The 26,780-nt window shown below is 36.5% G+C and overlaps 2 protein-coding genes and 1 pseudogene across 2 annotated transcripts; all 3 read left to right on the top strand.

The window, feature by feature from the left end:
* The first annotated feature begins 7,858 nt into the window (after positions 1-7,858).
* Positions 7,859-11,400, top strand: LOC147299723 (uncharacterized). Its single transcript, XM_086232044.1, has 3 exons — positions 7,859-10,128; positions 10,214-10,628; positions 10,711-11,400. The coding sequence occupies exons 1-3, from the start codon at positions 7,859-7,861 to the stop codon at positions 11,398-11,400; spliced, it is 3,375 nt and encodes a 1,124-aa protein (XP_086088170.1).
* A 253-nt stretch (positions 11,401-11,653) lies between these two features.
* LOC147299722 (uncharacterized) lies at positions 11,654-13,542 on the top strand. Its single transcript, XM_086232032.1, has 6 exons — positions 11,654-11,717; positions 11,811-12,043; positions 12,133-12,351; positions 12,430-12,522; positions 12,626-12,727; positions 12,819-13,542. Exons 1-6 carry the CDS (start codon positions 11,654-11,656, stop codon positions 13,515-13,517), a joined length of 1,410 nt encoding a protein of 469 aa, XP_086088158.1. The 3' UTR covers positions 13,518-13,542.
* Positions 13,543-18,984: 5,442 nt separating this feature from the next.
* LOC147299721 (ent-kaurene synthase-like 1) lies at positions 18,985-24,120 on the top strand (annotated as a pseudogene).
* Positions 24,121-26,780: the final 2,660 nt, after the last annotated feature.

The following is a 26,780-nucleotide window of genomic DNA, read 5'->3' as shown; positions in this document are numbered from 1 at the left end:
CCACAACGTGATTATCACGATCAGAGCCATTCATCATATACGTTCATACTCAAAGATCAACCCTGGAAAAAATCGGCTCAATCGGAGTTCATCTACCCATTCGATTATTATTATAAGAATCAAGATCGTTCATACATCCTAAATGCCAAATCTAACTTCTACATCTCCAATTGAGATAATTTTTTGCATGGATGATCTTTGAGTGGGGCACTAAGAAATGATCGGTTTGGATCGTTAAAAACACAATACAAAAGTGATCTTCTACATACAAATACACTTGAAGAGTATAATTCTATAGTTTTTTCGTTGAAACTTTGTCGATTCAACAATTGTTAAGACTACAATGTAATTTCAACGATCGGAGCCATTCATTTTATTCGTTTATACTCAAACATCATTCCTGCAAAAAATCGCCCAAATCGGAATTCATCTACTCCATTGATTAGTATTAGCAAATTCTTGATCGTTCATACATTCGAGCACCGTTACATAACTTTTACATCTCCAATAATCCTAATTTTTTGCAATGCTGATCTTTCAATGAGGAATTTAAATTGAACGGTTCGGATCGTTGGAAACATGATCGCATTGTATGATTAACATACATATAATTGTACCAAAAAAAAAAAAAAAAAGGGAATCACCCTTTGGGCGAGGAATATACAAATTCCTCGCCTAAAGTACTTTGGGCGACGAATAAATTCCTCGCCCAAAATTACTTTGGGCGACGAACTATTTTGTCTCCCAAAGTATGTTTGGGCGACAAATTTAGGTTTTCCTCGCCCAATGCATTTCTCAATTAATATTTTGGCGCGTGAGTTGAGGCGACGAGATCATTTCATCGCCCAAAGTGGATTTGGGCGACGGACTTGTTCGTCGCCCAAATTTGTATGACATTGAGCGACCAATGTTCTTGTTCGTCGTCCAAATATGTTTTTCTTGTAGTGAATAATCATTCTGGCAAATCAATTGCCTAATCGTCAACTATTAACCTCAACCTCAATCATTCACATCCTAATTAATAACTTAAATACATAAACACTATCATTTACATCCTTAAGATTCAAGCCTACTCTTTACCAAATCCTAGCAAACAATGCAATACAAGCACACAATACAAATAATCATCTATCTAATTTCACTCACATCGCTCTTTGAAATCTCCTAGTATTAAAACTATTTTCAAAATCTATTCTCAAACGTCAAAGGAACTATTAAAACACAAGATAGAAGGGTTAAACAAGTAAGAAGTCGTTCTTTGAAACTTTCTGAGTAAACGTATTTTGTAGCACCATATATATACTTAAGAATCAATATAAAATATAAAAAGAAATTCCCTCTTTAAAATTATGAAATAGAAAATCCTTGGAAAGAAAAATGAAGTTTTACCGTGCTCCAAACTTGTAACTATAGACAATGTCTTGGCCACAACCCCACACACGAATAGGCTCAAATCCTGGCCACAATCTCGTACATAGAGGTCGCTCCGCACGAGCATGCTCACCTCCTGGCCACAATCTCGTACGGAGAGGTCACTTCGCACGAGCAGGCTCATATCCTGGCCACAATCCGGTGCATTTTACACAGGTAGGCTCATTCGATCAGTATGTGCATTTACACAACAGTTTTTAAATACTCTTTAAATCTCTACTCACTTTTGAGATAAATAGTTAAGCAGTTTTCTATTCTTTTCAAAATTCTCCTTAACAATCCAACTCATCAAAAATGTGTCTTTCCTCAAATCACAACGTCTCAAATCATACATCAAATCTCCAAATAAACCTAATATCATGAAATGATTGAAATAATGTGGTCTTTTGATAAACTTGGTCAAAATCAAACATCCAACTCAAAAATTCTTATCTGTCAAACAAAACTAAAGATAGCCAGAAAATAATTAAATTATAAAATGTATAAACATTTCTAAAATAAAAGTCCACTCATAGTTTACTCCGAGCTATGCCGAATCCCTTCCGAAATTAATTCCTGCTCATGACCCCTCACTTGTTTGTCACTCAAATCATACCAATACTTCCTCAATAATTAATTTGATCATTCTGTATAATAATTTTCTAATCATCAATTATTTACCTCGAAAATAAACATTCCTTCTCTAATTCAGCAATTATCCTCATAGCATCTTTAATATTTCCCAATTAATCCCTTAGCCTCAAATCCTCGTCAATTCATTCTTATGATCCAAATTCTACACTTAGCCACATAAAACAACAATCACACAAAATAGACAATTCACTCACGATACTCAACAATATAACCAGATAAGTTTCACTCACAGTGTAACCACGTGAAAAGACCGAAATGCCCTTGGACGACAACACGCTCGGATAACAAATCAAGCAGTATAACGACATCGGGAATAAGATTTGCTGAGCCCGTGTACCCAAAAAGACTTAGAAAGGTTCATGGGACTACAAATGGGCGAAATCAAACAACAACTAACCCACCTCCAAAAGTGGCGGTTCTGATAGTAGCAGCAGCGACGGAGGCCATGGGTAACCAAAATGATCATTTCTCGTAACTGGATCGACAGCTAAATCTCGCCGGAAATGGCTGAAATCGGTGGTGGAAGCCGGCGGCTGAGTTGGACTTCCCGAGCTCATTGCTCCGTCGTAGAGCATCATTGGAGTAAGAGGACACCACGGCTAAACTCGCCGTGATGAGAGGAACAAGACCCAGTGGGTCCGGCCACCCAAATCTCGCCGAAAAAGTTAAATCAACGGCGAGGCTCGAATCGGGTCCAGGCTGGGTTTCTGGTTTTCGTGGTTAAACCGAGACAAGAAGAAGGAAGAGGGGAGGGCGACGATGGTGGAGGGCCAAAGCTCTACCCCAGTCGCCGCGGACGCGCCTTCACGTTCCAGTGGCAAGGGCGGCAAGATGAGAGAGAGAGAGAGAGAGAGAGAGAGAGAGAGAGAGAGAGAACTGATTTTTAGGTTTTTAAAACCCTTTGATGCAAAATTACAAAATTGTCCATCCCTTCAAATGCCTGTATCTCTCAAACCGTAACTCGGATTGATGCGTGCTTCGTGTCTACAAACTCGTGGACTCGAAACCTTTCCAACAAGCACAAAATCAACGTCAAAAGCCCGTTAAATAAAAAGTCAACCTTTTAGCCCAAGCCAAATTTAAAACTTAAATAAAAAAGAAAATCCAAAACCTTTTTATTTTCCAAATAAATTACCAAAATATTCAAAATAAATTCTCAAAATATTTAGAATAAATCCTTGAAAAATACGGTATCTCATAATCTACCTCCCTTAAAAAAATTTTGTCCTCGAAATTCCCCAGGGAAAGTAAAAGCATAACAACTTCACACAAACACAAGCAAGCACAACCAACAGCAAAGCACACTTTAGAAAAGCCCTTTAATTTAAAAGAAAACTGAGAATAAGACAAGTAAGAAGGAAAATAAAAATACGATGACGATTGAAACCTTCACTTGGGAACTGCAGGTAACGAGCTTGTTGTGTTCCATCCGCATCCATTTTCAAAGATCTTTCGAGTGCATCCAACTTGGTCTTCTAATCGTTAGAGTAGCTTGCCTCAATTCTCGATGACTCTGAATTCTCCTTCATCAGAACTTTCATCTTCTTGTGCGAGTTGCTCAACCACTTCTGAAGCGTTGCCACTTTGAGATCGCAAAACTGTAACCACTGAGTTCTGGCAAACAAACAACAGCCTAGATCCTATCTAGCTAGCTACTACCTCGGAAACTCTACTTACTCGGTGAACTAACCCTTCAACCAACTAAAAATACTACTCTTCACCTTTACCCTTGAACCTTTGTTCTTTAACAAATAAACTTACTCCAACTTCAAACTTTTCTAAATTCAAACCACAGACTAAGTCACAAACTTCAGCTTTCCTGAACTTGCTGAGGAGCAGAGACACGATGGTAGTGTAGGGGACATTTTTTAAAACTTTCTCAAAACATTTTCATGGCTCAAATAAAATACTTTTCTGAAATCACTTGAAAATCATTTTCTTTCTCAAACTGGCTTTCACAAACATTTTCTCAAACTAGTTTCTCAAACCTTCTATAACATCACCATTCCTCACCCGGGCAATGTGGAATCACTCACTTCTCCTCACCTGGTAGCTCGCCACTGCCTCGCGCAACTGCTCACTCAAGGTCTTAGTCCCTAGATCTTGCAATCCACACACTTCCAGCCGGGTCTAGCTCTGATACCATTCTGTAACGCCCCGAACCTCGGGCCGATAAAAATACTGAACGTCAAACTTTTAAACCTATTTTCTTTTTCTTTAGAGCCATGCACAACAACATAAGCAAATACAGTTTTTCCAAAAACATTTAAACACACTACTGTGTAAAAAAAGTTAATAAAATCTTTGGTGGGTCTCACTGCCTCATCTTCTCCTCACTGCCTCCTCAGCTTGCTTAACATGCAAAACATAAATAACCACACTGCACCATTTCCATGGTACACTGGGTCATTCAAACAAACAACTCGGTAAACTCACTAGATCTCGTATGAGTGAAATGACGTAATAATTATCCTCAATAATTAATCACATGGCCTCAAAATACTTTTCCTCAATTATAACAATTTACAATCCACAAAATAATCACAATAATACCAAGCCATAAATAAATAATCCTCATAAGTCCATAATTCCTTAATCACATAATATTTCATCAATAATAATAATCATTATGGCAAATCAATTGTCTAATCGTCAACTATTAATCTCAACCTCAATCATTCACATCCTAATTAATAACCTCAATACATAAACACTATCATTTCCATCTTTAAGATTCAAGCCTACTCTTTACCAAGTCCTGGCAAACAATGCAATACAAGCACACAATACAAATAATCATATATCTAATTTCACTCACATCGCTCTTTGAAATCGCCCAGTATTAAAACTATTTTCAAAATCTATTCCCAAACGTCAAAAGAACTATTAAAACACAAGATAGAAGGGTTAAACAAGTAAGAAGTCGTTCTTTGAAACTTTCTGAGTAAAAGTATTATATAGCACTATATACTTAAGAATCAATATAAAACATAAAAAGAAATTTCCTCTTTAAACTTATGAAATAGAAAATCCTTGGAAAGAAAAATGAAGTTTTACCGTGCTCCAAACTCGTAACTGTAGACAATGTCCTGGCCACAATCCCGCGCACGGGCAGACTCAAATCATGGCCACAATCTCGTACATAGAGGTCACCCCGCACGAGCAGACTCGTATCCTGGCCACAATCTTGTACGGAAAGGTCACTCCGCACGAGCAGGCTCACCTCCTATCCACAATCTCGTACGAAGAGGTCACTCCGCACGAGCAAGGTCATATCTTGGCCACAATCTCGTGCATTTTACACAAGCAGGCTCGTTCGATCAGCACGTACATTTACACAACAGTTTTTAAATACTCTTTAATTCTCTACTCACTTTTGAGACAAATAGTTAAGCATTTTTCAATTCTTTTCAAATTCTCCTTAACAATCCAACTTATCAAAAATGTGTCTTTCCTCAAATCACAACGTCTCAAACCATACATCGAATCTCCAAATAAAACTAATATCATGAAATGATTGAAATAATGTGGTCTTTTCATAAACTTGGTCAAAATCAAACATCCAACTCAAAAATTCCTATCTCTCAAACAAAACTAAAAATAGCCAGAAAACAATTAAATTATAAAATGTATAAACATTTCTAAAATAAAAGTCCACTCACAATTTACTCCGAGCTATGCCGAATCCCTTTCGAAATTGATTCCTGCTCATGACCCCTCACTTGTTTGCCACTCAAATCATACCAATACTTCCTTAATAATTAATTTGATAATTCTGTATAATAATTGCCTAATCATCAATTATTTACCTCGACAATAATATTCATTCTCTAATTCAGCAATTATCCTCAGAGCATCTTTAATATTTCCCAATTAATCCCTTAGCCTCAAATCCTCGTCAATTCATTCTCATGATCCAAATTCTACACTTAGCCTCCTCTAACATAAAACAACAAATCACCCAAAATAGACAATTCACCCATGGTACTCAACAATATAACCAGATAAGTTTCACTCACAGTGTAACCATGTGAAAATACCGAAATACCCTTGGACGGCAACATGCTTGGATAACAAATCCGGCAGCATGACGGCATCGGGAATAAGATTTTCCGAGCCTGTGTACCCAAAAAGACCTAGAAAGGTTCCTGGGACTACCACTACTAGAAAAAGTGTCAATTGTGGCGGACAGTGGTGGCGGATTAATTCTGTCCGACGCGAATACTATACTATTCCTGGCGGACACATAAAACCGCCAGGATTACTCAATTGTGGCGGATTCAACCGCCAGCATTACTCAAAAGTGGCGGTTATATCCGCCAGGATTAAATAAACTCAATTGTGGCGGATTCAACCGCCAGCATTACTCAAAAGTGGCGGTTATATCCGCCAGGATTAAATAAGCGGGAAAATTCCCGCGTTCAGAAGGCCCGTTTGACGGTCAAACTCAATCCTGGCGGATTAGACCGCCATCACATTTAATCCTGGCGGTCCAAACCGCCAGGATTGCTCTAACCCACTTACACCGTCCAGTCTCCCCCCCTTCTTCTCTTTCATTTCGCCGCATTTCTTCTCCTTCTCCTTCGCGTTTCTGCTTCTTCTCCTTCGCCCATAGCAGTTTCTTCTCTGCAACTTACACAGTGTAAGGTCTTCTTCTTCCCTTATTCCCTTCAGCTTCTTTTCTTCTTCTTCTTTTCTTCTTCTTTCGTTCTTCTTCTTCGGAATATCTTTTTATTTTATTTATTTTGTTGGATTATTTTCTTTTCAGGTGCGGCATTTGGAACTCGATCGGCTGGGGTTTGATTTGGGTCTTCCTTCGTTTGAACACGATTGATTTCAGGTTGATTTTTGGTAATTTTGTGTTGATTTTGGGTCTGATTTTAGGTGAATTTAGGGTTGATTTTGTGTCTGATTTTGGTGCAGATTGGTTGATTTTTAAGCTTTTGGAACTCGGTTATAGCGAGATTGGATGCGATCTGATTGCTCCTAGGTTGATTTTTCAGTTCAAACAGATCTGATTTTGAGTTTCTGATTTAAGATTTTGGGTTTCAAATAGATCTGATTTTGGGTTTCATTTTCTCTTTTTTTTTTTTCAGGTTCGATCTGTAACAAAGATCGATTGGTGTTTCATTTTGTGCCTCCTTTGATTTTTAGGTTGATTTTTCAGTTTTGCCTTTGATTTGGGTCTGATTTTTTGTGTTTGATTTGGATCTAAACTATGATTTTTTGTGTTTTATTTTACAGGCCAACCCTTTGGTGCAGCAAGGTTTGGGCGTAGATTTTGATTTGGCAACAAGGTTTTTCTATGTCTTGGATATTTGTTTTTTGTGGTTAATGTTGATGTGTTGTAGTTAAAAATTTGTTAGAGCTAGAAATATGTTAAAAATTATTTATGCTTAGTTTAATTGATATATATGTATGTGTTAGATTTGTGTTTATTTTGTCATATATTGCATGTTAGTGTTAATATATTATTAGGATAGTATGAAAAATATTAATTATTTAGCTAACATACTATTTAACTTTAAAAATTCATGTATCAACCTTAAAAATAAAAATTATAAGAGAAATTAATTTATTAATTTGTTCCTCCTAATTGGTGAATTAATTTATTAATTTGTTCTTCCTAATTTATTAATGTGTTCCTCCTAATTTATTGAATGTTTTTTGAATTTAATCTAATAGGTATGGATAGGTACACCTACATGATAGGGATTGAAAGATTGTAGGCGTTAGAGTCTAGAGTTTTCATCCAAGAGTCGGGTAATATCTTGTGATTATTAGGAGGTAAAGCATGGATAGGAGTTGGTTGACGATACCCCGACAGTTAGAGGCATACGTAAATGGAATCAATTTTTTTTTGGATCAAGCGGTTGCGAATGGTGTTGGGCCAGATAAGTTCAAATGTCCTTGTAAAAAATGTTGCAATCGATATACCTTTGGAAGACAAACTATTGTGGATCATCTTGTTTGGCATGATATGGATAAAGATTATAAAAAAGCTTGGTGGCGTCATCATGGGGAGCCTAACATTGGAGAACCAAATTTAAGGATGATAGAAGATGATGTAAGAGGAGAGATGGATGGTATGCACGATTTTCTTAATGACATATTTGTTCAACCAGTAACGGAAGAAGAGGTCGGGTCGTCGACACAACCCCCTATTGTGGATGGGCGTCCAGCAGAGGCTGAAAGTTTTTTCAAGTTGCTTGAAGAGGCAGATCAAGAGTTGTATCCTGGTTGTAAAGAGTTTAAGAAATTGGAGGCCGTTGTAAGATTGTACCAGATTAAGTGTTTAGGGAGTTTGCCGGATAGTTTATTCACTACGTTACTAGAATTGGTAAAAAGAATGTTGCCTGATGGAGATTGTTTGCCTGAATCTTGTTATAAGGCAAAAAAACTTATAAATGGGTTGGGTCTCACGTATGAGAAAATTGATGCATGTCCTAATGATTGCATGATATATTGGAAAGAAACCTCAAAATTGATTGCATGTTCGGTGTGTGGCAAATCAAGATATAAAGATAACAAGGAAGATGATACTTCTAGAAATAAAGTCTCAGCTAAGGTTATGTGGTACTTCCCTCTAAAGTCGAGATTGAAGAGGTTTTATATGTCGAAGCATATTGCTGAACATATGAGGTGGCATGCAACTGAATGTCCCAAGGATGGGTTTATGAGGCATCCATCAGATTCTCCGGCATGGAAGCATTTAGATACTCTGTACCCTGAGTTTGCGTCAGAAATTCGAAATGTGCGTTTAGGGCTGGCAAGTGATGGATTTAATCCTTTTGGTCATATGAGCAATGCCCATAGCACATGGCCTGTGGTGCTTTCTGTTTACAATTTGCCCCCATGGATGTGTATGAAGCAACCAAATTTATTATTGTCCTTGTTGATTCCAGGACCGAGAAGTCCTGGAAATGACATTGACGTGTATTTACGACCATTAATTGATGAGTTGAATGAGTTGTGGGAGGTTGGCACTGCCACGTATGATGTGTTTTCAAACCAAACTTTTACGATGAAGGCTGCTGTGTTATGGACTATAAGTGATTTTCCGGCTTATGGAATGTTGTCTGGATGGAGTACTAAGGGATATAAAGCATGTCCGCATTGCATGGATGATACTGTATCAGAACATTTGCCTGTGAGTCGTAAGATTTGTTATTTAGGGCATCGAAGATTTTTACCAATTGGGCATAGGTTTCGAAGGGAACAAGCAGCATTTAATGGTCATCGAGAAGATCGTCATGCACCAAGACAGTTGAATGGGTTACAATGTCTTGAACAATTATCTAGTTTGAGGTTCACTTTTGGAAAGTATGACCAAAATGCTCCTGTTGGACAAAGAAGACGAAGGCCTTCAATTTCTAGAAGTAATTACGGTCAGTGGAGAAAGAAAAGCATATTTTTTGAACTTCCCTATTGGAGGCATCTTTTGATCAGACACAATCTCGATGTCATGCATATTGAGAAGAATGTATGTGATAGTGTGGTTGGAACATTGTTGGATATTGCAAAGAGGACAAAGGATGGATTGGCTGCACGTGCAGATCTTGAAGTCTTGAATATAAGACCTAGTCAACACCCTCGCAGAGAAGGAGATAAAACATTTTTGCCTCCGGCAATATTCACATTGAGCAAACAAGAAAAAACCTCATTTTGCAAAGTGTTGTCTACTATTCGAGTTCCTGATGGATATTCAGCAAATTTGTCTCGATGTGTGAATGTGAATGAGAGAAAAATAAATGGGTTGAAAAGTCACGATTGCCATGTTTTAATGCAACAATTACTTCCGCTTGCGATACGTGGTGTGTTACCCAAATCTGTCACTATGGTTTTACTAGAGTTGAGTGCAATCTTTAGACAGTTGTGTAGCAAGAAGGAGACTGAGGAAGCATTCAATCAACTGAACTCTAGAATTGCATTAACCTTATGTCAGATGGAGAAGATTTTCCCTCCTTCATTTTTTGATATCATGGTGCATCTCCCAATTCACTTGGCAAATGAAGCTGCCATTGCAGGACCAGTTCAATATAGATGGATGTATCCCATTGAACGGTAATGGTCTTTCCTTATGCTTAATTTGCATTCATTTTAGTTTTGATTCTCTAATTTTTTTTTTTTGTCATGTTAAATATTGAAGGTATTTGCAAACGCTGAAGCGGTATGTGCGAAATAAGAGTCGTCCTGAAGGTTCTATTGCTGAAGGGTATTTGGTTGATGAGGGTTTGTCTTTCTGTTCCATGTACCTTAGAGATGTTGATACTCGTCGTAATCGTAAGGGTCGAAATGCAGATGGTATTGGACGTGGAATAGATGGTGGGTTATCAATTTTTGACTCCACAGGTCAATATTTAGGTTCAGGTGAAAATGTGGAGCTTGATCTAAATGATAGGAATCGATGCCACAGATACATTCTTGATAATTGTGATGAAGTAATTCCTTTTAGAAGGCAACATGAGGACTTTTTGAGAGATAAACATCGAAGGGAAAGGTTCACTAGGAGACAAATCATGGAGATAAGCAAGAAGGAATTTCCTGAATGGTTCAAGAAACATGTAAGAATTCAATTACTAAGTTTCTACATCATGTTTGTAATATTAATTTTTACCTAATGTTTCTACATCATCTTTTTCCCAGATTAATGCAAGGTTTTATGCTAATGATCCGTTGATATCCGATGACTTGCATTGGCTTGCTAATCCTCCTCGCACACTTGTGACGAAATATAAAAGCCACGCTATTAATGGTTTTAGATTTCGAATAAAATCAGTGGATGATAAGCACAAGAATCAAAATTGTGGTGTATTTGTACCTGCAAATATTCCGGGTGGTGTTGGACAAGTTAATTGCTATGGTGTTGTCACAGATATGTTTTTGGTTAGATATTGTGGTCCCACCGAGGCAGAAGATATGGGTCGTTGTGTGATGTTGTTTAAGTGTGATTGGGTTGATAGTGGAAGTCCTAGGGGTATGAAGACAGATCAATATGGTTTTACCTTGGTGAACTTCAATCGATTGGGATTTAGGGATGACCCTTTCATACTAGCTTCACAAGCAATGCAAGTATTTTATGTTGCAGATTCGATTGAAAAAGATTGGCATGTAGTGGTCCGAACGCATCCGAGGGATTTTTTTGATGTATTAGAAGATAAAGATACAATTGATGATTATGCCATACCAAATCTAGATGATCGGGTACTTGACAATGAAGATATGCAAACAAGGGTTGGCGTGGAAGAGACACCTTTTGATGAAGCATTACCTTTGCCTACTGAGCTGGTTAATTCAATTGCTGACGATGAGCTTGATGATGATATGGATGTTTAAATTAATTTTTTAATTTTTTTTTTGTGTTGTTTTGTAATTAAGAACTCTTATGTAATACTTTTTTATTAGTGAATTTTTTTTGTGCTGGACTAGGTCCCGTGGTTTTTACCTTTCGAGGGTTTTCCACGTTAAAATATATTTGTGTGTTTATATATTGGTTTCATTGCAATTTAGTTTTATTTAATTAATTAATATTTATGTAGTATGTTTATGATGGTGTATATATATGTATATATATATATAATTTATTTAGATGAGTAATAATGAAGAACATATGGACGAGCACCACGATGAGCAGGTTGAGGCTAGTTCAAATGGTAAGCTATAGTTTGTTTATATAAAGTTTTTATTTATTCTATTATTTACAATATTTTTGTCATTTATGTATATTAATTTGGATTAATATGTAGAAATGCCTCAAAGGAGAAGACGTGGTCCTGGAAAGATTAAGTGGGCTGGTAAAGATCATAGGGGGAAAGAGTATTGTGAATTCAGTCCGAGCGGGAAGTGTATTTCCCAGAACAGTATAGAGTTTTCGAAGTTTATATCTTCTGAAGTAAAAGATCCCAATAATGTTCCTCTAGTGCATGATTGGAGATTGGTTGACGAAGAGACAAAGAACACTTTGTGGGACAGAATACGGGTATCAATTTATTTTTTTGAAATAATCTTAAAAGTAAAATACTTGCAAATATTTACTTATAATTTTTTTTTTTTTTTTTATGGATGTAGGGCACTATCACTTTTCGTGATGAGGATTTGGAAAAAATGCCCGTGATTAAGACCATGACCTTGGCAATTGCTGAACATGCTTATAAAGAATATAGAGCATATTTGAAAGGGAAGTACTACACTGGCAGGACAGATCTGCGGCGGTTGAGATGTCCCAATAATGTAGATCCTGTGCAGTGGGCGAAGATGGTGGAACATTGGGATAACCCGAGAACTCAGGTGACACTCTTTAATCAAATATTTAATAATACTAGTATGTGCAATTATGATTAATTTATATTATGTTTGACTTTTTAGGAGATAGCTATGAAAAATAAAGCTAATCGTTCTCAACAAACGATGAGCCATACATCAGGATCGTGCACATTTGAACGTCTTCGTGAAGATTATGTGAGTATAGTTAATTTTTTTCATCATATTGAGATACAATTTTATTTAATTAGAGCACATAAATATGTTCTAAATTATTTTTTTTTATGATTTAAATTTTTAGAAGAAGAAGCATGGAGTTGAACCCGATCCTGTTACTTTCTTTCGTGTCACCCACACACGCAAAGACAATAGTTGGATTGATGTGCCATCGGAGCAGAGAGGGGTAAATATTTATATATATATTTTTTTTCCATAATGTGTATTTTATGTTCTTACATTTTACTTACAAATTTATCTAAATATTTGTTTATTAGATGTCCATGGAGAGTTCCGTTGACTCACGAGTTGAGTCTGGAGCGGATGACACTTCTGAACTTCGTACCGAAGTGTATGTTGAGGAGATGGGTCCTGAGAGGAAAAATAGAGTTCGGCTCTATGGACATGGGGTGACACCTGAAATGGTGCCTTATGCTAGGGCTCAAGCTAGTACTTCTTCTCGGAGATCATCGAAGACGAGAGAAGCTCTTTTGGAGGCACAGTGCCTTGAATGGCAGAAGAAGCATGAGGCTGTGCAGGCTAAGCAAAATGCCCAAGATGAGGCAATTGAGCTGTTAAAGACTCAGCTACAGCAGCAGCAACAACAGATGATGATGATTTTGCAGCAACAACAGCCAGTGATGCCGTTTATGCCTCAGACACACCCGCAGAGCTCGCATCAACAACAGCCTTCTAGCCAGAGTCAGCCTCCACATTCTCCCTATGGAATGTTCCCGATGCATCCTATGTACCAGATGCCGTTTATGCCGCAGTCACCTTTGCAGATGCCTATGTATCGGCCAGAGGTACCTTCTCAGCCATCTCCTGGTGGGTCACATCATTCTACGGGTGTTGGATTTTCCGGATTGCTTTCCGGCAATTTAGGCGATGATGAATTTATGAGACAGTTTGGTCCGCAGGGAGGATCAGGGTCACATTCAGCTTCTGGTTCGGGTTCTGCTGCTGGACTTGAGTAGATTACTTTTGTTTGCGTACTTTATCTTATCTTTATTGATGAAACAATATTATTTGACATGTATTGTTAGTTGAAGGATTTTATCTTTATTAGTATATAATTATTATTTGAAATGTTTTATATTAATTAATTAATTTTATATTAATTATTTCAAATATAATTTTATTTATTTATTTTATTTATATTCAATATTCCTGGCGGTTGTATCCGCCAGGAAAGAATTTTTCTAATTTATTTTATTATCAATGCCGGCGGATATATTATCAATGCCGGCGGATATATTTTTAATGCCGGCGGATATATCCGCCACGAATTAATTAATGCCGGCGGATATATCCGCCACCAGTTAATTAATGCCGGCGGATATATCCGCCACGAATTAATTAATGCCGGCGGATATATCCGCCACGAATTACTCAATGCCGGCGGATATATCCGCCAGGAAGAACTGAATGCCTTGTCAGCGTGAAATGGTATTCCTGGCGGATTTGGACACTTGTCCGCCAGGAAAAGTGTTTTGCCTGCGGTTTCAATCCTGGCGGAGACCCTATCCGCCACTGATGTATAATTCTGGCGGATTTAGCTATATGTCCGCCAGCAAATTCTTATTCCTGGCGATTTAGTTCCGCCAGGAATAAGTGAATTTGTAGTAGTGTACAATTGGGCAAAATTGGGTCAAAGAACCACTAACCCACCACCAAAAGTGGCGGTTCCGATAGTGGCAACGGCGACGGAGGCCGTGGGTAACCTAAAGGATCATTTCTCGTAACTGGATCGACGGCCAAATCTCGCCGGAAATGGGCGAAATCAGCTGTGGAAGCTGGCGGCTGAGTTGGACTTCCCAAGCTTATTGCTCCGTCGTGGAGCATCATCGGAGTAGGAGGACACCAAGGCTGAACTCGCCGTGATGAGAGGAATAAGTCCTAGTGGGTCTGGCCACCCAAATCTCGCCGAAAAAGATAGATCGATGACGAGGCTCGATGGCGGGGAGCCAAAGCCCAACCCTAGCCGCCGTAGGACGTGCCCTCACGCACCGATGGCAGGGGCGATGAGAGTGAGGGAGAGAGAGAGAGAGAGAGAGAGAGAACTGATTTTTTGGGTTTTTAAAACCCTTTGATGCAAAATTACAAAATTGCCTCTCCTTTCAAATGCCCGTATCTCTCAAACTGTAACTCGGATTGATGTGTGCTTCGTGTTTACAAACTCATGGACTCAAGACCTTTCCAAGAAGCTCAAACTCGAAGTCAAAAGCCTGTTAAATAAAAAGTCAACATTTTAGTCCAATCCAAATTTAAAACTTAAATTAAAAATAAAATCCAAAACCTTTTTTTTTTTCCAAATAAATTCCCAAAGTATTCAAAATAAATTCTCAAAATATTTAGAATAAATCCTTGAAAAATACGGGGTCTCACACTTTGGGCGACAAATCTGTCTCCCAAAGTATGGCGGAAGACCATTTTTGGCTCGTAACCTTAGTCGAAGATAATAGTTCGTCGCCCAAAGTCCCTTTAGGCAATGAACCCCATTTTCGTTGCCTAAAGTGACTTTAGGCGACAAAATATTTCGTCGCTCAAATCTTTATGTGTTTAGGCGGCGAATTTAGGTTTGTCTCCCAAAATTTCATCGCCTAAACTACTTTTTCTTGTAGTGTGATAAACTACTGCATTCTGTGAAGTTGGAGTTTACAATTTGTTATATGTATATTTTTTTTTGGTCAAATTGTTATATGTATATTTAAATTTAGAGAATCCTTCCTAGTGTGCACTTACCTCCTCAACTACAAGTTAGAAAATTTACATTTACCTATTTGTAGATGAAATTTACGGATACCTCTAGTTGATTATTTCCTCAACCTTCATCAGTTGGATCTAACTTTGTTGAAGATCGATGAAGCGGTGAGACACCCGAAACTGTGTCATTTGATACCATGGTCGTGCTTTAAATACGAACTTTAGCCCACAGATTCCTTTTACCGGAAAAAACCTATTTAATTTCCTGTTGTACGTTGGCATTGGAGCTCCATGAGGAAAATGAAAGTGAGTTTGGATTATAGTGGCTAGCTTTTGTTTTGACCAGGATAGTGGTCGGCTAGCTTATCGGTGGAAATTGCATGCATTTTGTCACTATTTATATGTAAAACAGTATTTAATTAGCTTTGCTAGCAATGTCTTTCTCATGCTCCAAAGATTCCCACAACTTGGTTGTTATTTATTTCCTGTAATCAATATTTAAGAGCTGCTTAAGGTTGGTATCTTGTCTTCTTTTGCATACCTAAGCATTTTTTCTAATAATATTTTAGGTGTAAGCAATAATACTAGTGCTTCAATTTTATCTTTTTCATTGTCTTATTACTTTCTTAACAGATACTGCGTTGTAAGAATATAGAATTCAGCCACCGGCGAATCTAACGTATATTTTATGGGACAGCTGTCTTTAATTATATTTGGAACTATTGAAGTAAAATATCTACAGACCAATATGAATTCAAAATAGGAAAGAAACAAAACGGCAATGCCAAATTGCCAATGTTCAAATAATATGCATTAAAACAGTTGTCAACAGCTCACAAGAAGGCTATGCTTGTCAATAAATAGGGTTTGCTGAGTAAAATATGACATCAGTTTCGATAATATTTGAGGTCTTTTTAGTATTATAGCAATCCGGCCACTAAGCTATTTTATAGCAACTCTAACGTACAAAGATAAAGCCAAATTTTAGCTACTTTTTATTCTAAAATAGTTGAAATGTTATTTTAGCTAGTTAGTTTTAAAATTTCACTCCAACAATATTTTCTATATTAATTAGTTAATCTTAATTTATTATTTTATTAAATATCTAAAAAAGGCTGGCAATGGCAACAAAAGGGCAAAGTTATGCCATTTAATTTTTAATGTAAAATGGAGGTTTAGCTAATAGCTAGTTATATTCTCTCTCCATTGAACTAAATTTGAGTAACCAAAACATAAAAGCTAATATATATAGCTTGATAGAGAAGTTGTTAGAGTGAGTTTTTCTAAGTAATCTCACAAAAATTGCTAAGAATTAAAATTTAGCTAAACTCTTGGGGTCCATTTGATTCACGAATTGATTTTTTGAAAAATTAATTCCTTTGCATTTTCCACAGGGAAGGAAATGTGAAATTCCATTTCCTGTGTTTGGTAAGCCTGGGAAAGTAAACTAGGAATTGGAAATGAAAAGTGTTAGTTTTCTAATTATACCTTCATCTATTATTTATTTTGAAATAATAACAGGGTTAATTTTGTCCAAAAAGAAGCAGTAAATATTTTCCAAAGAGGGGGAAAAACAAAACCCAAGTTGGAGCAAGGGTTTCATTTTCCTCCCAATAAGGGCATCAAATTCCCTTGGGTCAGGAGTTGATTTCCCTTCCTGTACTTACCAAATGTGGGAATGAAATTGATTTCTCATTCCCAGGCTTTCAAAACTTGAACCAAATGGGCTCTTGGAGATTCAGTTATGTGCTAAAATGGCTCAACCACTAAGAGCTCTGAAATTTGAAAAGAGCCAAAATTGCATTCTTTTGCCTAGCTATCGAATAATTTAGTATATATAATGCTATGGATCCAAATTTATATCTCAAATTTGGATACCAAATGATGTGACAATGCATATGTCAGTGTTTTACTTGTTATAAAGTAACTGAGTCTAGAGTGAGCCCTGATATGGATTTTTGACACACTACCACATATATTTGAGATCTAAATTTGGGATACAAGGATCCCTAGCAACGCTCATTTAGTATATATATTTTAAAGTAAATGATTTTAAAGTCCACCTTATAGAACCACCTAAACATTAAAATGATAAAAATGTTCAGTTTTTAGTTAAAAAATGATAAATAAACCCGCGTTATAACTGAGAGGCGTGTTTTTATAGTGCTAATTAAGCACTAGCTTGACACCAGCTGTCGAACTCTCGGCATGTCGTTTACTTTTTTTTGTGTATTCGGCAGATTGCCACTGTTGAATAGTGACTATCATTGTTACTGTGCGACAGTGGCAATTAGTAGCTAGTAGCCATTGTTACTGTTATAGCGCAGTTGGATGTGATTCCATAAGCTTGAATTTTGTGTTTTATTTTGGTTATATTAGTTTTTGACAAGTTTATGTAAGAAAAAGATAGTCACAGTTCCATAGTGGCAATGAAAGTTACTATCGAACAGTGGCTATTTTCCAAGACACCCGAGTGCTCAACTCATTAAAGTGGACTGGCAAATCACTGCGTTTTTGCAGGTGGGTCGTCCTATCATGGGCTATTGTTTTTTGACAAAAAAAAAAAGTACATGATTTTAAAGTTCACTTTACAACTTTTAATGATAAATCAATCATCTTAAAGGTTGCAATGATAAAAATGTCTACTTTTTAGTTTGAAAAATAAATAAATAAACCCGCGTTATAACTGTGAGGCGTGTTTCTAGACTACCAAGTGCGACAATAGATCAACACTCCCGCCGAGCACTTGGTGTGTCTTTTTTTTTTTGTTAGCCTCTTGACATATGTTTCTGCACGTGTCAATTGGTTTTCTATTATATATTAAAAAAAAATTATAAATTAAGTTCAAAAAAGAAATTGCCTATATTATTTTTTATATTTTACCAAGTCTTTTTTTTTATTACATTGTAAACATGGTAATTGCAAGATAAGTGCAAAGTAGGGAGTGGGGTTGTATAACTGCATTTTCTCACTCTTTTTTTATTTTACAATTTTCCCCTTAATAATATAATTGTTATTTAATTAATCTCGTTTAATAAAATCGTTACAATACATTACTTGGTGAAGCCCTTGATAATAAAGAGAACGCTTTCTTTTATAACAGTGGACATTTAATAGCTATTTTGCTCCCCTCAACTATGACAGATCATGTGTCCAATTGCCTCACTAATAAAAAATTTAGCCAACTTTTACCCATTAAACTTTCTAGGATATCATCCAAGTTTCCGTCCAAAATATCGCGTGAGGGAAAAATGGAGAATTCACTTCCAGAGTCTGGCATGGGTTAGATGTGGTTTGAAATTACAAGACTTGTCACCTTTCTCAAAATTTAGGACACGAAAATGAACAACATTTGGTCGAATTGGGACAGATCCAAAAGTTATAAGTAATGCTTTGGGAGTGAATTTTCCATTTTGCTCTCACTTGAAGGGCATGTGACATTTTGGATGGAAATTTGGATGCAATTCTTGGAAATTGGGTCACGTTGGCCTATTTTATAAATGAATGAATAAATTGGCTAAACTTTTATTGAAGGAGTAATTCACCTGGATCATAGTTGAGGGGAGAAAATGGTATTAAGCTAGAGTCTCTACTCTTTACATATAGCACTACTCGGCCATTTTCAAACTATCTCCTCTCTCTCTCTCTCTCTTTCACTTATTCAAAACATTGTCGCTTGCCTAGTTGCCTTTCTGGAGTGGAAACTGTCACAAGCTCTTTGTCTATTCTGATACAACCATGTCCTTCTCCCACCTCAACAATCTTAGGTGTTCCACTTTTTCCTCATCAGGTTTTTTCTCTCCCTCTCTGGCCATATTTCCTTTGTTTTCTTTTAAGTTGAATCAATATTGAATCCTAGTAATCTTGATAAGTTTCTGTCATTGATGATATTGATGTCCCAATTTTAAAATCTTTCTGTGAGTAACTTCTAAATTTACATTATGAGTTATTTGTGTCTCAGGTCGTTTTATGGGGAGTGTTAAATTTAGGATTGAATAAGCAAGTAAATAATATGTCAATTTCTCTGCATGAATTTATGTCTAGATAATATTTAAGTTGATATTATGATTAATGTGTTGATTGAAACATGAAAGAATCACACAAGAAATTAACATAAGTACTCTTCTTGCCACAATTACAAACTACGAATTTATTGCCAAAATTAATGAGAAGGATCAAAGGATTTTGAGTACTTGATCATAAAAACAGTAGGATATTTTCTATATTTTGGATGTCAAGTCTCATTGAATTTGTTGACTGTAGTCTCTTCAACTTCCATTCTTCTTGAAAGAAAATATATAAATATATCTAGTTGGCCTGACACATATGAATGATTAAATTAAGTAGCTTCAAAGCATAGAAAAAAGAGTAAGCACATGTACCTGCTTTTTTTCAATCCCCAAAAACTGCTTTCCCACACCACAGTTTTGAAAATAAGCAGCTTATTTTCGAGCAGCTTAGACTATTAGTAGAGGATTGTCAGGTTATATGATTTAAGGCATAAAAATTATATGATAGAGTTAGCATTAGTTGAGGGCAGTAGAAAAAGGTTTGTGAGATGGTTTTGTATGAGAATGAAACATAAAAAAAGATTCGATGAGTGAAAGAAGCTATGAGGATAAGACCAGGAATTGAAGGAGGTTGTATGAGATGGTGACAAACAATATGTTGACCTTTTAGAAACTATAGCGACGAAAAAAAATATATCTATAACCAAGATTGGATTATGAGACCTCTAAGTGGCATTAGACATCCAGTAGACCCTGAGAACTTGAGCTTTTAGAGAACGGAACAGAGAGGCATAAAAATGCTGACAGAGAGAAACATATAGGTGTGGATTCGAAACCAGGACAGCCTACAATCAATGCTCTGACACTATGTTAGACAACTATAATATGTTAAGAAATGTGCTAACAGTTTATATCAAGCTAATTAACAAGTAGAAGATCGATAAAGTTATGTTTTCAGTGATAAATGAAAAAAAAAAAAAAAAAAAAAATTTTTAAATGTAGAACCACTGTTTTTTGGGTAACCTGGATTGGCTTTCTGCTTTTTGATTTAATTTTTTTGGTAAAATGTACAAAAAGATTTCTTGCCGGAAGAAGCTTCAACAGTCCTGAGATTAAATGGCGCAACAGAGGGCAATGCTGCTGTTTTGGTAAGATAATTTTGCACTAGTTCTATTAGTTCCTTTATACTGTTTTATATTGTTAACAATATCAAAATTGTTTGTTAATTTTATTGTCAGAACTTTGAGGGGACTAAACAAAGAATAAAGAAGATGTTCAATAAGGTTGATCTCTCCGTTTCCTCATATGATACTGCTTGGGTGGCAATGGTCCCTTCTCCAAATTCCCTCAAGGACCCTTTTTTCCCTGAATGCTTAAATTGGTTATTGGGTAATCAACTCCATGATGGCTCATGGGGTCCTCCTAATTTCCATCCTTTGTTAAAAAAAGATGCTCTCTTATCTACCTTAGCATGCATCCTTGCACTAAAGGGATGGAGTGTTGGCGAGCAACAAATTAACAAGGGTATGTCTATATCTGTTTCTATAGCTTGCTAATATGTAATTTACAATTAGTTTCCTCCTTTAATGTTCTATAAATGAATACCTTCTCTCTTGATTTTCTATAGGGCTACATTTTATTGAGTCAAATTTAGCTTCAGCCACTGATGAAGAGCAACAAAGTCCTATTGGATTTGATATCATATTTCCTGGTATGATTGAAACCGCAATGAATTTGGATATGAAACTTCCCCTGGGAGCATCAACACTAGACGCTATATTGCAGAGGAGAGACTTTGAGCTTAAAAGGTATATTTTGTTTTTTATTCTTGGTTTATGTTTGGTCCTATCTCCTAGTTAAGTTTATAAACTATCCTAAGCGAAAACATGTTATTATAGAGGGCATGGAACCAACTCATCAGAGGGATGGAAAGCTTTCTTAGCATATATCTCAGAAGGAAGTGGAAAGTTGCAGGATTGGGAGATGGTTATGAAGTATCAAAGGAAGAATGGATCCTTGTTTAATTCACCATCAACCACAGCTGCTGCTTTTACTCACCTTAAGAATGATGGTTGTCTCAAGTACCTTCGCACACTCATAGATAACTTTGGGAATGCAGGTTCCTCCCTCCATACTTGCCGTTAATTTGCTAGGTGTATGTACCACATTAGGATACAGTTGAATTGATTATTCTCAATTATTTGTCTTTTTCAGTTCCAACGGTTTATCCTCTAGATAACTATGCTCGTCTTTCTATGGTTGCCAATCTTCAAAGTTTGGGTATAGATCGACATTTCATGGAGGAAATTAGAAGTGTACTGGATGATACATAAAGGTAATTAATGTTCCCCACTGTATTATATTTATATATATGTATACATACACGTACCACTAATGGGGTGTTTGGGTGTAACTTTGAAGAAGAATGGACTACTCATCATGATTATTTCAAATATTCTTAAGTGAAACATTAAGTTTAGAGATTGTACGTATTAGTTATCATACATGGGGAAGTGTGACATTAGCCAACAAACAGATTCTGGCTGCAGGGGGATGAAGATATATTTTCAGATGCAGCCACCAGTGCAATGGCATTTCGACTCTTACGTGTTAATGGATATGATGTTTCTGCAGGTATTTTTCAGTTTAGGTGCCAGCTTGGTCTTTATGGCTCTGTTTTGGAAGTTAAACTGATTTATGCTGTCTTGTAGATCCCTTAACTCAATTTTCGGAAGAGTGTTTCTTCAATTCCTTTGGGGGATATATGAACGATGTTGGTGCTGCCTTGGAATTGTTTAGGGCTTCAGAAATTATCATACATCCAGATGAATTGATTCTGGAGAAACAAAATTACTGGACGAAACATTTTCTGAAACAGGAATTATCCAAGAATTTAATGCAGGCGCATAGACTCAATAAGCATATTGGCCTAGAGGTAGCTGCCTATGATAAGGCTCTTAGATTTGGTGATGTAGCTAAGCTCCCTATAAATGAAACTGTTGATTTTTTCAGGTGGATGATGCTCTTAAGTCTCCTTACCATGCAAATTTGGGTCGGTTGTCAAGCAGGAGAGCTATAAAATATTACAACATAGATAGTACAAGGATTCTAAAATCTTCTTATAGGTAAACCTCTCTTTTAAGAAAAAATTGATTTCTGCTGAATTATTATATATATATGATCTGTTACCTATTTATCCTTGTACTCTTCTTATCATAGTTCTTTGAATATTGGCAATGAAGATTTCCTAAAACTGGCAGTGGAAGACTACAATATTTGCCAATCTATACATCATGAAGAACTCAACCATCTTGCAAGGTGCATTTTCCCCATCCTCCCCCCCCCCCCCCCCCCCCCTCTCTCTCTCTCTCTCTCTCTCTCTCTCTCAAGCTAGGCTTCTTGTTACTAGAGTTGCCACCTGATCGATCCCCTTGATATCATATAAATCAAGGAGAGTACAGGTTGTTGAGGTGGACTTCTTGGTTTTATTGTTCAAGGAAATGCAAACTATCATTATTTTTTATTTTTCTTTTTGCTTAAGTGTGATATTCCCCCCATGTTAGCAGGTGGGTTGTGGAGTACAGATTAGACAAGCTAAAGTTTGCTAGGCAAAAGCTGGCATACTGTTACTTCTCTGCTGCTACATCACTTTTTCCTCCCGAACTATCAGATGCCCGCATAACATTGGCCAAAAGTGCATTGCTCGCAAGTGTGGTTGATGATTTCTTTGACGTTGGAGGTTCTGAAGAGGAACTGTTAAACCTCATACAATTGGTCGAGAAGTGTGTTCCCTTTTTCCCATTCCTTTTCTATTTCCCGTTGGATCTGTCGTCTTAATGTTCCTTGTATTTGAACGTCAGGTGGGATGTGAATACAAGCGTTGATTGTTGTTCCGAGCATGTTGAAATTATATTTTCTGCACTTAGGAACACAATTAGTGAGATTGGAGTCAAAGCATTTGCATGGCAAGGACGTAGTGTGACAAATCACGTAATTCAGATTGTAAGATGAAATATTTTACTTTGTCTATGTTATCATTGTTTTATCGACTGAGTAATAATAATATGTTTTTTTATAGCACCAGTTAGCATTAGAAAAAGTTTCAATGAGTACTTCACTTTCATGAAATTATTGTCTTAGAACAACTCACACTCTCTTAAAACTGATTTTGACATTGTGACTGTCTGGTGGATGATGACCATTAATTGCTTTTCTATTCATTCCTTAAAAAATGGAGCTATGTTTGATTTTCAGTGGTTGGATTGCCTCAAGTCTATGTTGAAGGAAGCCGAGTGGTCGAGAAACAAGTCGGTGCCCACAATAGATGAATATATGACAAATGCATATGTATCACTTGCCCTGGGACCAACGGTCTTCCCTACTCTCTATTTTGTTGGGCCTAAGATTTCAGAGGAGGTTGTAGGAAATTCTGAACTCCATTATCTCTTTACGCTTATGAGCACATGTGGGCGTCTTCTCAATGATATCCAAAGCTTCAAGGTAGAAATCCTCCCCCTTTCTCTTCAAACAGAATTAAAAAAAAAAAAAAAACAAACATCCCATTTATTATTGTTGGTTTTGGACTAATTGACAACTCGCGGTATTTTTCAGAGGGAATTAGAGCAAGGGAAGCTAAATGCTGTATCGTTGGCCATTATTCATGGCAGTGGAATTGTTACTGAGGAAGACGCCATCAATGAGACAAAGAGCGTTATAAAGAGTAAGACGAGAGAACTGCTAAGGTTAGTTTTGCTGGAGAAGGGTAGCATAGTTCCAAGAGCTTGCAAGGATCTCTTTTGGAACTTGAACAAAGTGATGCACCTGTTTTATGCGAAGGATGATGGATACGTTGGGGATGGGATGATGAAAGCTGTAAAGGAAGCAATTGAAGAACTCATCATTTTCAATGAATTGTAAGTACCAAAGCTACAAAGAACTGTTCTGTACCAGTTATCAGCCACTATGGAGATCAACCTTTATACTGTTTTGGTGAGTAGAGAAATATATGAAGTGGTTGAAGTTTGAAGGGAAAACAATCAATATTGTTTTCTTACATTATCTTAATTAATGTCGTTCCGTCTATAGGTGGTTCAGTACTCTTTTGCACGTTATTAAGTATTGAAGGATTTTTCTTTTTTCAAAAAGGAAAATATTTTCAGCGTCTCTCTTTCTGTTTTTGGACTCTTTTTCTTTATGATTTGGATGAATTTAGCTTCAAACTATCATTTTTTATCGAGTAAAACAGGCATAACATGTATGATGTGTAAAGAGGAATGCTAGTAACCTTTTCCTCTCGGGAGCTTTCCGTTTCCTCTTACATTGTCCTCTTCAAATTTTGTCATTTCTTCATATATTCTTCTTGTGTTATGTAAATCATAAAAGCTTTTTTTGTCAACATTTTCTTTTCTTCCGATTACTTGCCTTTCCTCTGCTTGTAATTCATGAAATCTTGTTTCGTTAACATTCGCTTTTCTTCCAAATACTTAACTATCCTCTGCTTGTAGCTTGTCCATCATTATGATATATCCGTCTTTTGACTTTACTGTACAACATCTCCAACATTATCTGACATTGCCTGTTCAATAGCAATCAATGAAGTCTCACTTCCAATTTTAGCATTTTAAAAACATCTTGAAATAGAGAGCTTCTACAATGACTGCAGTCATTGTATGTCGTCAACAAAAAGTTACCACAAACTTTATCCAAAATTATGAGTTCTTGAATAAACGCTCATGTAAGTGGTAGCCGACGATCAAGATAGTGGTAACTTAATAGATACTTGATTGAGAGTTACCAATTACTCTCTGTCAAGTTTGTTGTAACTCGGAAGTAACTTGCCTTTTTCATACAGTTATAACAAACATGACAGGTCACTCAAGAACAAGGTAACTTCATGTCAAGTTTCTGGTAACTAACTATATTCTTGATCGGGAGTTGCCACTTACTTGACCGATTATTGAAGAACTAGTAACTTCGGATCAAGTTTGCGATAACTCTTCGTAATAGACCTATTTCAAAACTTATCATTTCTAGCTTGATGTGTTGTTGAAGTAGTAAGTCTCCATCAAGTTTTTTGTCACTTACCACTTTCTTGATCCAGAGTCACCACCAACTTTAGTCTCTCTTCAAAAAATGGTAGCTCTTTGTTAAGTTTGTAGTAACTCTATAAGACAAAAGCCTTTTTTCCATAAAGTTACTACAAACTTGACTCTAACTTACTATTTCTTGACAGGTTGCTCAAGAACAATGTAACTCCTTATCAAGTTTCTGGTAACTAACCATACTCTTGATAAGGAGTTACCACTTACTTGACTAATTATTGAAGAACTAGTAACTTCAGATCAAGTTAATTAGGGCGATTAATTAATCACTGAACTATTTTAAGTGAGATTTAATAATAGACTAATTAAATCCACTTGACACATTGTTTGGAAGATATTTGACTAGATCAAAGAGATGAGATCAAGGTAAAAATGGTGAAAGTCATGAAAGAAGATCTTCAAATCTTACATGAAAAATGAACGGAAGTGAAAATTGGATAACATTAAATAATGGAAAGGAATCTTTGAGAATTATATTGGAGGAACAAGATTGATGGATGGATGTAAAATCAAAGGCCATGATCTGGATCGATACATGGGGAGGAGAATGGAGAAGAGTGATGCCACATGTGCAACAACACTAGGAGACTAAGTCTTCTTGTTTTTTTATGTGATTTTATTATGATTCACATATTCTCTCACACTTTCTCAAACTCTCCTTCTCTCCAAACCCATTTCCTCTCAAGAACCCATTTTCCTCTTAAGCCTAGGTGAGCTTAAATCCTCCAAGTCACAAAGGGTTGATTGAGTATTGCATAAACGGCTGCAGCACCCATGGATCGAATACGCTGTGAGATTTGTTATTTCTTGATCCAACATTTCTTGTTCCAAAGCAAACTGCTCCTCCTCCTCGACCCATGAGTTTATGAAAGGCATCCTGAAACAAAATGTGATTGAAGCCTAGGTTTAGTCATAATATTTATAGAGATGCATGTGAATTAAAGATAGCGATCCAACAGACTAGATTTGTTGTCATGTAAAGAGAAATCTAAATGAATCAGAAGCTTATCATCTTGATAACCCAAATGAATCAAAAGCTTATCATTTTGGAAACCTAAACAAATCAGAATCTTATCATTATGGAAATTTAAAGAAATCTGAATTTTGTGAAAATGTGACATTTTATAATAAAGTTACAATAAAGGATATTTTATCTCACTTAATAATACTACATGACAAACTCTCATCTAGGTTTAAATGCATGGCATAACATAAAGTAGACAACAAACATTGAAAATATAATGAAGCATTACTCATGTGATGAAAAGTCGGAGTTGAGATAGTACCCTCCCGAGCTTGACGTGCCCTAATTTCCCTTGTGAACAGTACTTGCATTCCATCTTGCAATAACTTCATTTTGACATGCCTCCCAAAACTCTCGTTGTTGTCTGAACATAGTAGAAATGTCCATTCTCATGACCTC

The sequence above is a fragment of the Dryas octopetala genome, chromosome 1 (genome assembly GCF_963921425.1).
Source record: "Dryas octopetala chromosome 1, drDryOcto1.1, whole genome shotgun sequence".
Lineage (NCBI taxonomy): Eukaryota > Viridiplantae > Streptophyta > Magnoliopsida > Rosales > Rosaceae > Dryas > Dryas octopetala.
The sequence above is the reverse complement of the archived record's forward strand: the minus strand, read 5'-3'. Positions and strand labels throughout refer to the sequence as shown.

Excerpts from the sequence above, each read along its gene's own strand:
- LOC147299723 (XM_086232044.1), top strand. The coding sequence starts at position 7,859 with ATGGATAGGAGTTGGTTGACGATACCCCGACAGTTAGAGGCATACGTA. Across the intron at positions 10,129-10,213 it reads TGGATGTATCCCATTGAACG|GTATTTGCAAACGCTGAAGC; the intron begins GTAATGGTCTTT and ends TAAATATTGAAG. Across the intron at positions 10,629-10,710 it reads CTGAATGGTTCAAGAAACAT|ATTAATGCAAGGTTTTATGC; the intron begins GTAAGAATTCAA and ends TCTTTTTCCCAG.
- LOC147299722 (XM_086232032.1), top strand. The coding sequence starts at position 11,654 with ATGAGTAATAATGAAGAACATATGGACGAGCACCACGATGAGCAGGTT. Across the intron at positions 11,718-11,810 it reads GGTTGAGGCTAGTTCAAATG|AAATGCCTCAAAGGAGAAGA; the intron begins GTAAGCTATAGT and ends ATTAATATGTAG. Across the intron at positions 12,523-12,625 it reads AACGTCTTCGTGAAGATTAT|AAGAAGAAGCATGGAGTTGA; the intron begins GTGAGTATAGTT and ends TTAAATTTTTAG.